General features: G+C 51.7%; 2 protein-coding genes across 4 annotated transcripts in view; both read left to right on the top strand.

Annotated features, from left to right (window-relative positions):
- Synpo2l (synaptopodin 2 like) overlaps nucleotides 1-5,857 on the top strand; it is an 8,924-nt gene extending 3,067 nt beyond the window's left edge. For 2 of the 3 annotated variants that reach the window (XM_013353961.2, XM_005367630.3), the window contains exon 4: nucleotides 2,425-5,857. In XM_013353961.2, the coding sequence (XP_013209415.1) occupies nucleotides 2,425-4,583 (2,159 nt within the window). In that variant the 3' untranslated portion in view covers nucleotides 4,584-5,857. Of the gene's footprint in view, nucleotides 1-456; nucleotides 536-2,424 lie in introns of those variants that run through there. The other variant, XM_013353962.2, reaches the window with a different exon arrangement.
- The window catches only part of Myoz1 (myozenin 1), a 12,096-nt gene continuing 4,615 nt past the window's right edge, over nucleotides 3,885-11,365 (top strand). The window contains exons 1-2 of the mRNA XM_013353963.2: nucleotides 3,885-3,955; nucleotides 9,295-9,385. Of these exons, the coding sequence (XP_013209417.1) occupies nucleotides 9,313-9,385 (73 nt within the window). The 5' untranslated portion in view covers nucleotides 3,885-3,955; nucleotides 9,295-9,312. The remainder of the gene's footprint in view (nucleotides 3,956-9,294; nucleotides 9,386-11,365) is intronic.

Here is an 11,365-nt window from a genome sequence, read left to right as displayed (position 1 = left end):
GGTTACCTGTTCTCTCTTCACCATTCTGATTCTCCCTTCAAGGAATTCTGTCTTTGGATTTGCATAGAGGCTAAACATGTGGGAACTTATAGTCTGATATCCTAAGAGTGTTCCCATATCCTACAGAGGAATTCCAAAAGCATGTTCAAGATCCCATACTTATCCCTAGTTCTCATTTTGGCACCCCCCCTTCCCATCGTGCTGGGCAAGATTCTATTTAGTGGCTCAGGCTTATTTTTAGCCAAGCAGACCTCACAGTACAGAGGGGGTGGGGTGAGGGGAAGGGGAGGCAGGTGCCCACGTCTATCACACCAGAAGTTGGGAGGGGGACAGGTTCTAAAAACAGCTCAGTGAGTTCATTCAGCTGCCAGCTCTGGAGACAAGACAAAGGGGCTTTAAAAGGCCTTGGGGGTGACTCAGGCTGGTTCTGCTCCAGCCAGCTCTGCCTTTCTCAGCATGGAGGCCATTGAGCCCCTCAGCCAAGCCAGCTGTGACAAAGACCCAGTTCCTGAGCTCCAAGACCCATTCTATGCAGGTACTACCCTTTCCCACTCAAGGGAGTGCTGGGGTTAGAGGGAGGGTAGTGTCTCAGCAGTGTGGGAAGGGTGGTTGTTGGGAAAGGCCACACTCTCTTATCCTCTTTTTTTTTTTGCTGTCCTTTCCCTCATTCTTTCAGGAAAATGTCACCACCCTTTTCTCAGAATGGGTTGCTGCTAAGACTGCATGGCAGGGGGTTTATGACCACACGAGCTGTGGGACACTCATAGGAAGAGAGAGAAGTAGGAGGGCCCTGTGATACACGGGGCCATGTTCGTGCAAATCTGGAAGAAGATATGTGGGAACACTTCGTGTTGCTTACATCAGGACAGCACAATGGCTGTTCACGTGGGCCCTGGCAGCGTGTCAATGCTGTTTACTCATCTCACTGTGCACAAAGTTATCTTATGAAGAGCTAGGCAATAATGCTCTTATTTACAGGAAGGTAAACAGCTGAGATGAAGTAATTCTCCCAAAACTAAAGTCTGAGTCCTGTGTCTGTTCTCTCACGCATAATACTATTCTGTGTTATACACGCGGGACGAAAGGAATGAGGACCCTAACTGGAAAGCAGCTTGGTATCTAGAGAGGAAAAGTAGATGGAATGTCAAGAATTTTCCTGGAGGAACTGGGGATCACAGACCAGAAAGGATCCATGTCCAGGGCGGGGTCTATAGCAGGGCAGCTCTTCCTACTCCCGGCCCCAGCTACTCAGGCCGCACGTGGCCTGTGAAGTCCTGCCCTGGTTCCTCAGCACACAGATCTTCTCGTGCCCACCTAAAGGTGTGCTCCTCTTTTGAGATCTCCACTTGAAAGGCTAGGCAAATGGGAAAGGAAACAGTTCTGGCCTCTGAAGCTGTCTACCCCAGAGCCAACACCAACTTGTGAGAAAGGAGAATATATTTACCTGCTGACCTTGAAATCCCCTAAAGATGTGGGGGTTTGCCTTGGAGAGCAGCACTTTGGCTTGACCTGCAGCTTGGATGGAAAGGAGCATTCTAGCAGTTAGGAGGGCCAAGGTCAGTTCTAAAATCCTATTGACACTAAACCAGAGTCTCTACGGGAAAAACTTTGGGAAGTCCTACCTGGAACATGTATTTGACAGATGTGTTTGCAACTCTGTGTTTGTATGAGGGTATAGGTATAAATGAACTGATGAGTATGTAAGCTGGGACAATTGTGAATATGGAAGTTCAATGGAGGAAATATGTCCCATAGCTGGTTTTCAGGAGACTGATGTTAACGTGGTAGAGGGGAGCTGCTTCTAGGAGTGTTTATGATGTGACCTTGTGAATTGTGAATGAAGGGCCTCGTTAAGAACCTGTGTGTTGGTCTGGGTACAGAGGTGCACACCTTTAATCCCAGGACTTGGAAGGCAGCAATAGCTGGATCTCTGAGTTTGAGGCCAACTTGGTCTACACAGCGAGTTCCAGAACAGCAAGGGACGTGTAGAGAGGCCCTGAGACAACAGGGATCTATGTGTCGTGGTTAACGGAGTAGTAGGTGTGAGGGATCCACTTACATAGTACGGTCGGAGACGCGTCCCTTCTTAACTTTTCTCTCAGGGATGGGTCCTGCCTGCCTTAGAATAACCCCTCCCCCACTCCACTGCCAGTCAGGAATGGGAGGCAGGTGGAGAATGTGTGGCGTGGATAAGGCTCATTTCCCGGAAAACGTGAGTGCGACAGAGGGGGCAGAAGAGCTGCGGTGTGGGCTGTGTCCTGTCCTTGATTTCACCTTTCCCCTCCAGTCTGCCTCCAAGTCAGAGGGCTTTGCCACCGGCAAGAGACGTTGTGGTTCCTTTAGGAGGAAAAAACAGGAGGTCAGAGCTTTGAGGAGCAGAATTAGAATAGGGTTGATTACTCTACCTCTTGATCTCCTCCTCAGAACTGCAACGGGCAGAAAGTCTCCAGGAGAAGAGCGTGAAGGAGGCCAAGACCAAATGCCGGACCATTGCATCCCTGCTAACAGCAGCCCCCAACCCTCACTCCAAGGGGGTGCTCATGTTTAAGAAACGGCGGCAGAGAGCCAAAAAGTACACCCTAGTGAGTTTCGGGGCTGCAGCTGGGACAGGAACAGAGGAGGAGGACGGCCTCCCCCCAACGAGTGAGTCGGAGCTGGACGAAGAGGCCTTCTCAGACGCCCGCAGCCTTACTAATCAGTCCGACTGGGACAGCCCTTATCTGGACATGGAGCTGGCCATGGCTGGCTCAGGAACAACAGAGAGCTCCGGCCAGGGAGGGCAGTTGAGCGAGGTCTCTGGGCGAGGGGTCCAGCTCTTTGAACAGCAGCGCCAACGGGCAGCCTCTTGCACCCAGGATTTGGCTCAGGTGAGCCCAGCAGCCATGCTAAATGGGCAGGGTCTGCAGTCACCACCTCGAGCTCAGAGTGCTCCCCCAGAGGCAGCTGTGCTCCCACTCAGCCCTTTGCCGGCCCCTGCAGTCAGCCCTAGCCCCTTCTTGCCGGATGGTGGAGCCCCCAGCCCAGCGCCAAGTATCTTTAACAGGTCAGCGAGGCCTTTTACCCCAGGTTTACAAGGACAAAGGTCAGGTACCACCTCAGTGATTTTCAGACCTTTAGCCCCTAAGAGGGTGAACGAAGGCCTGGGAGCCACCAACCCCGCCCCGTCCCCCTTCACAGCCCCTCTGCAGGGGCCCACCCCTCTGCCCAGCTTCATCACAGGAATGCCTGGCCACACACCCGTCTCCGGGGCTCCCAGCACCTCACGCTCCTGCGGTCCCGTAACCGCTACTAGCTCCCTGTACATCCCAGCCCCGAGCCGGCCCGTTACACCGGGAGGCGCCCCAGAGCCTCCCGCTTCTGCTAGCGCAGCTGCCATGACCTCCACCGCTTCCATCTTCTTGTCGGCGCCTCTGAGAAGCTCTGTGCGCCTGGAGGCGCCTGGCCCCGCGGCCCCCGGGTCTGCCAGCGCTCGGGAGCAGCGCATCTCTGTGCCAGCTGCCCGCACTGGCATCCTGCAGGAGGCCCGGCGCCGGGGCACCCGGAAGCAGATGTTCCGACCTGGAAAGGAAGAGCCGAAGAACTCGCCCAACCCCGAGCTGCTATCGCTGGTGCAGAACCTGGATGAAAAACCTCGGGCGGGTGGTGTGGAATCTGGTACGGAGGAGGATGCTTTAAGCCTTGGAGCTGAAGCCTGTAACTTCATGCAGCCACTAGGGGGCAAGAGTTACAAGACCTTGTCTCAAGTGCCACCGAAAATCCCGCCTCCAATGGCTCCCAAAACTCCACCTCCTACAACTCCTAAGACTCCACCCCCTGTGGCTCCTAAACCCGCCTCTCAAGGGCTCCTTGACGGGCTAGTGAATGGGTCGACCCCTCTGGCTGGAATCCCGGAGCTCCCAAGGCTGCAGGGGAGGGGTGGGGAGCTATTTGCCAAGCGGCAGAGCCGTGCCGACAGGTACGTGGTGGAGGCTACACCTGGCGGTAGCCTTAACCCTGGCCTTCGCCCTAGAAGTCCTTCTCCCACGCCTTCACTGCCCCCATCGTGGAAATACTCACCTAACATCCGTGCCCCACCCCCTATTGCTTACAACCCACTACTCTCACCTTTTTTCCCCCAAGCTGCCCGAACTCTCTCCAATAAGGCCCAATCCCAGGGTCCTCGGGCGACCCCCAAACAGGGTATCAAGGCCCTGGATTTCATGCGGCATCAGCCATACCAACTCAAAACTGCAATGTTCTGTTTTGATGAGGTTCCTTCAACTTCTGGCCCCATTTCAGGGCCTCCCAAAACTGCCCGAGTCCAGGAGATCCGCAGATTTTCCACTCCGGCACCCCAGCCCACTGCAGAACCCTTGGTTCCCACTGTTCTTGCCCCCAGAGCGGCTACCACATTGGATGAACCAATTTGGAGAGCAGAGCTGGCCTCACCCCCTGTCACTAACCCAGACCATCCTCAAGAGTCTCCCAGGAGCTTTGCTGCCACCCCCAGCTCCTGTGGTTTCCAAGTAGCTAGGCCCCGGTTCTCAGCCACCAGAACAGGGTTGCAGGCTCATGTGTGGAGGCCTGGGGCAGGGCATCAGTGAACAGGGAAGAGGCCCCAGGACCAAGTAATGGAACTTAGAGTCCCAGACATTTCTTCCGCTTTGTACTACCGGCTTTTTATCCCTGCCTCGCCTCTTGCCAGAGATAGTGTTCCCCTTCAGTTTCTCAATTCTGTGCTGCTTGCTGCTTTTTAACCTGTTATCTTTGCTTTGGTATCTTCTCTATATTTCCCTGGCTCAATCTCTGGCTTCTCCACCCAGAGGTCTCAGCAGTTTCTCCCCCCACCCCCCCATTTGTGTTTCTGTCTGTGGCAGCACTTTAGTGTTAGGCAAAAAGAGCACTGTAAATGACCATTGAGATCTCAGGCAAAAAGCTCACCACTAGGCAAGCAACTGAACCTTGTCCTGAGCCCCTCCACACTCCTCACTCCGCGTATGTGTGTATGTGTGTGTGTGTGCTCATACTTTTGCAAATGTGTGTGGCTAAGATCTGCTCTGGAAAGGCATGAATTAACCATATATGTGAGCTTCTCTTGAGGCAAAGATAAGAGGGGAGTTCTTTTCCTTCTTCTAGAAGGGCCAGAGAGCTCCACAGGGATCTTGTGAGGGACAAGAGCTTAACTGCAGAAAAACTCCTGAGAGAGGATGTCTGTAGCAGGGACACAGCATTGTGATGTTAACGAGTCTGACAAGTTTCATGGGTCTGAGTTATACAAGCTAGACCTGGAATAAAACTAAGAATTCTATTTCTTTGGAGTTCCGGAAGTTAGCAAGCGGGGTCCTGTGCTGAGCAAGTAGTATCCAGAAAGTAGAGCTTTTCTTCTGAACCGCTGAAGACAGAAAAGAGGTGAACAGAGAGAGAGTGCATGGGGAGAGTGAGGCAAAAGCCAGGAGCAGGGCTGAAATGAGTGATGTGACCAAGAGGGAGACCAGCTATGTGTAAGGGAGTATAGGGGGACAGGCTGAGCTCAGGAGAATGCAAGCATTTGCCAGAGCAACAGTGTGAGGTGTGGGCCGAATGTTAGAGCTGGTGGCTGTGCTACCTCCTGTGAATCTGACCTTCCATGGCTGCCGCTTCTCCTGACTATCTGGGAAAGGCAGGGAGACACTGGGCCCAGACCTCTTTTTTGGCCTACCCTACCCACAGAAGCCCAGCTTTTGTTCCTGTTCCGCTTCAGGTCCTAATTTCTGGTCCTAGAAGGGTAAGGACTCTCCTTCCATGAAGACCACCACCAGCCACGCCTGCCTCGAAGTCGACCTTTTCCTTTCCAATATTGGGCACCACAATTCTTTGGTTTGTGCACAAGAATAAAACATATGCCCACACCTTCTGTTGCTGTCATCTCTTCTGGTTTTATGGCCAATTCTGATGGCTTTGTGGTCTTCTCTAGCCCACTGTGCCGATCTTGTCTCTCCTCCTGCCTTCCCATCTTTCTTTCCCATCCCCACACTCTCTCCTCGAGCCTCTCTCCCTCTTCTTCCAAAGCTCATTCTTTCAAGGTGTAGTTCAGCTTGCACAACTGAGAGCAACCAGAAAGGCTCTTGGAGCCCTTTGCCGTCGCATTTCCTGGATCCCTGGGGGACGTAGCTGTGTTAAATGTTCTCTGGGAACCACGGAAAGGGAACGCAATGACAGGTGTGGGTGGTATGGAACAGACCAGAGTGTGGCTTGGACTACCATAGAGAATCTAGGGACTGACTGGAATGCGAGAAGGAAAGTGTCGTTAGTTTACCAGAAGGGGGCATGTTTGTGGCAGTAACCAGATGCTCCCAAGTTCAGCAGCTGGGAATTCCAAAGGAAGGGTTGAGACACCACAGGCTAATACCATGTCTTCATATATATTGTTTCAGGTATTTGGTCATAGGTGACCAGGCTCTGAGTTTTGTTTTGACAAGAATGTAGTAGTAATAACAAAGTTACCTTTCACTATTTATTTATTTTTTTCTGTTTCCTTGGGTTGGGAGGAAATGGACCAAAGATGAAAGATCTGGGCAGTGGCCACCTGCTGTGGCGAGTGGGGGGGCAATTAGCATAACAAGAATAGGATGGCAGAAGGGTGTGGTCAGGAAGGATGGGGGCGGAAGCTGACAGAGGGACCCGTGCATTCTGAAAACCACTTCCTATGGGGCGTGGGAACAAGGGATGGTTGTGGGGTTGGGGGGGAGGGGTGAATGTGAATGAAGCACTATAAAACACAGGTGAAAAGTGAACTTTTGGGAGGGTGAGGGACAAGATTTTCCTGTGTAGTCCTGGCTGTCTTTAAACGTAGGAAGTACTGAGTAATGGGGTTAAAGTCATGTACCACAATATATGTTTACTAAGTTAACCCCCCCTCCACACACACACACACAAAAAAAGGCCATTTCCTCAGGGTAGCTATTAAGGCAAGAGGTACAAAAGCAGCTGGCTTCAGACTATGAGCGGAAGATGAGGAAGTGTCCAGGGTATTCCTGCAGCTCCCGCGGCAGTGCTTCTCAACCTTCCCGACACTGCCACCCGTTAAGACTATCCCTCATGCCGTGGTGACGCCCAACCATAAAGCCGTTTTCGTTGCCACTTCATAACTAGAGTTTTGCTACTGCTATGAATCCTAATGTAAATACCTGGTATGCAGAAGATCTGATGTGTGGGTCCTACGAAAGGGTTGCGTCCCACAGGTTGAGAAGCCCTGTGCTAAGACACCAGAATGAAAAGGAGTGGGGCTGACAGGCCTTCACTACATCATTGGCTCTGGGTTTGACTAAATTGGTTCCTCATCCTGCCAAATCTAACCCTCAGAGAAAAACCCACCTATTCAAGAAGTCTAAAAGCAACTCCACTGTAAAAATTTCCATCCTGTCTTCAAACTTGGAGCTTTAATTTCTCCGGCCCCAAATACACCCATGGGTTCCTCCGGCCCTGGCCTGCCATGGCCCCGAGTGGCCCACAAATCATGTTTTCTGGTTTTATTTTACCTACTCTTAATCTTACCTGCCACTTACTGTCCTCCTCCTCTCCACCTCTGCCTTAAATTGCCTCCTGAAATGCATCTTTGGATCTAAGGCTCAAGGTGCAGAGGAGGCACAATCCTCAGCAGACTGATCTCTGGCTCAGACAACCTGGTGGGAGATTCTTGTAGACCTTCCCCTTTCCTGAACATCGGGCAAGGAGGGCAGGAACTTGGTTCCAGGGTCTCAGTACCCCCTGTGCCATTTGAGCTGCTTGTGCTCATCGTCTCTATTAATAACCACCATCCCTCCCCCACTGCCGGCGCTGCCCCTACGCTTGCCCAGCTCAGGTTCTCCAGTCGCTCACAGCAGCTCAAGGCCTCCCAAGCTGCTGGACCCCAGGGCAAGCTGACCACCAACTGAGCGGCTGGTAAGTCTGTAGCTCTTCATGGCATGAAGGGGCTGGAGCCCACTCTTCTGACCTCCTTGTTTGCAATTGTGGTGCTCCATCCCAGAGGAGTGGCCTCGCTCCTCATCTCTGCTCAGCTCCCAGCTGTCCAGTTGGAGCCACAGAGTTGGAAAGAAAGGGACCTAAGGAGTTGGGAGGAATCTGGATGGGTGGGGAGGTACCTGAGAGATGGGAAGGGGTGGCCTGAGACCCCTCTAGGCTGGCAGAGTGTAGTTGTCCTTACGAAACAGAACTCCACAGAAAATTGCATGATTGTTAAGAAGAAAATGAAGTTCTTATCTTTTCCTAGCTTGTCCCCTCCACAGCCGGATCTTATCACTATGTTTCTGTCCCCCACAATTCTCTACTGCTGTGTTTGTTATTGCTGAACTGACATCTTGTCAGTTCTCAACTGCCCTCAGCTCACTCTCCACCCCAGGTCTGCAGCTTGGGATAGGAGTGCCTGAAGGAGCAAGGAACACACCCATGACCTCTCAGGCCACATTCCAGTTGGCCTCCTGGAAGAACAACAACCTCTCCTTCCTATGGAGAATGTTTTGTCTGAATCTCCTCAACACCACAGAACATTTCTTCATCCCCTTGGACTTTGAGGGAGGCTGAGGAGGAGAGCAGAGTCTGGAGCCATATCTGTAGGCTGATATCTGAATATATAAGGACCTTAAATTTATGCCAGGCCCAGGAAACTTGGCTGCACTGCTCTGCCAGGGTTGCTGTCTTTTACACAGCCCTCAGCCCCAGCTCTGCTCCTGCTTCCCCACACAGGATCTATGGAAAATGGGTACAAGAGGCTGATAACAGGGAGGGAACGGGGCGCAGTTCTACCTCCTGCTTTGATTCCAAAGAAAACAAGCCCCAAGGCAGTGGAGTTTTACTTTTTTTGGGGAAAACACATTTCTGTGAAAACCTGAGAGTGGACAGCATAGCCCAGTATGGAGAACCTGTGTGGCATGCCTAAAGCCTTGAGTTCAATCCTCAGTACTGGAGAAACACACACACACACACACACAGAGTCCCAAGAAATTTTGCCCATAACCCCAAGTTAAGGAGTACTAAGCCTGGAAGTGGTGGCACATGCCAATTGGGGGGGGGGGCAGAGGTAGGCGGATATCTGAGTTTGAGGCCAGCCTAGTCTGCAGAGCAAGTTCCAGGACACAGGACAGCCAGGGCTACACAGAGAAATCCTATCTCAAGGAAGAAAGAAGAAAGGGAAGGAAGGAAGGAAGGAAGGAAGGAAGGAAGGAAGGAAGGAAGGAAGGAACAGAAAGAGAGAAGCACTGCTTGGCTGTAGTGAGCATGCTCTCCACACTCACCTTCCCATTCCGTCTTTCCTTCAAGCCTGCTTCCCACTTCTTCCAGGTCAAATCCATCTCCACCATGCCTCTCTCAGGAACCCCGGCACCGAACAAGAGGAGGAAATCCAGCAAGCTGATCATGGAGCTCACTGGAGGTAGGGCATGCTTATAGCTCCCTAATGCAGGACTTTTAAGTGCACCCCTGACTCAGGAGTCCCAGAAATTACATAAGACTGGTTATAAGTCCAAGTGAAAATATAAGAGGAATTCCAGCCATGGGGGGTGTGGGAGACAGAAGTGATGAGGTAAGTAAGAAGGGCAAGGAGAAAGAGGCAGGAAGGACTCTTTTCCACTGACTACTCCGAAACAATACCCTGCTCCACTGCTCAGCCAGGCCCAGGACCATAGGACCCATGCTCAGTGAGGGGTATGTGAGGACACAAGCTAGGCCGCACCAAATGGTTAACTTCTTCGTTTCTTTCTAAGTGCTAGAGAACTTGTGTAAGCATTTAAAATAGGAAACTGCACAGGCATACTCCCCAGGGATGTACATGAGTTACCAAACGTGAAGATCTGATACCTCTGGAGGCAGAGTTCACTGAATCGCAAAGGAAGGAAGAGCACAAGGATCTGTATTTAGAGATGGGCAGCTGCACATGGTGTTGGCCTATCAGCTTCCCCTCCCCCCTGGCAGAGACCATGATAGTCCCTTATACTTGCTCTCTTCCATTCCAAGCCCATGCCCCTCTGGCCCTGTTTACCTCTCTACCCTAGCATTCCGAACCCTCGTTCCCTTCTATTCTCCCTAACTCCAAACCAGGAAATCAAAAGTTCTCATGGGCCGTGTATGGTGGTACACGCCTTTAATCCTAGCACTTGGGAGGCAGAGGCAAGCTAATTTGTGAGTTTAAGGCAAGCCTGGTCTAATAGTGAATTTCAGGCCTGTCAAGGTTACATAGTGAAACCCTGTCTCAAACTCTCCCCCCCACACACATGCACATACACGCACCTCTCTCGCTCTCCCTCTCTCTCTCTCTCTCTCCCTCTCTCTCTCTCTCCACACATGCACATACACGCACCTCTCTCTCTCCCTCTCCCCCCCACATGCACATACACGCACCTCTCTCTCTCTCCCTCTCTCTCTCTCCCTCTCCCCACATGCACACACACACCTCTCTCTCCCTCTCTCTCTCTCTCCACACATGCACATACACGCACCTCTCTCTCTCTCCCTCTCTCTCCCTCTCTCTCTCTCTCCACACATGCACACACACGCACCTCTCTCTCCCTCTCTCTCCCTCTCCCCACATGCACACACACGCACCTCTCTCTCTCTCCCTCTCTCTCTCTCCCTCTCTCTCTCTCTCCACACATGCACATACACGCACCTCTCTCTCTCTCCCTCTCCCCCCCCACATGCACATACACGCACCTCTCTCTCTCTCCCTCTCTCTCTCTCCCTCTCCCCACATGTACACACACACACCTCTCTCTCTCTCCCTCTCTCTCTCCACACATGCACATACACGCACCTCTCTCTCTCTCCCTCTCTCTCTCTCCCTCTCTCTCTCCCCCTCTCTCTCTCCCCACATGCACATACAGGTACCTCTCTCTCCCTCTCTCTCCCTCTCCCCACATGCACACACACGCACACGCACACACACACACACACACACATCCCACATGGGACTGAAGAAGAGGACCCAAGTTCAGTTCCCAGTACCCATACTGTGGCTCCCAACTATCAGTAACTCCAGTTCCAGGGGATCTGAGCCTTCTTCTGACCTCTGTGGGCGCCAGGCCACATGTGGTACACATAACACACATGCAGAAAAAAAAATACTCATACACATAAAGCATAAATAAATCTTTTAAAAAATTAAAATATACACAAATAAGACAAACAAAAACTTCTTGTAATCTAGACAGACCTTGGTCAGATAACAGCATCTTGCCCCTAAATGATCTCTTTGATTATGCACTTAGTTGTGAGGTGGGGTTCTACTGAGTCCAGATAGCCTTAATTCCCTCTTTCTCTTTCTTTTTTTAAAAAATATTTTATTTATGTATTATATATACAATTTTCTGTCTGTGTGTATGCCTGCAGGCCAGAAGAGGGCACCAGACCCCATTAC

The sequence above is a fragment of the Microtus ochrogaster genome, unplaced genomic scaffold, assembly GCF_000317375.1.
Source record: "Microtus ochrogaster isolate Prairie Vole_2 unplaced genomic scaffold, MicOch1.0 UNK21, whole genome shotgun sequence".
In the NCBI taxonomy this organism is placed as follows: Eukaryota; Metazoa; Chordata; class Mammalia; order Rodentia; family Cricetidae; genus Microtus; species Microtus ochrogaster.
This window is presented reverse-complemented; position numbering and strand designations above follow the sequence as displayed.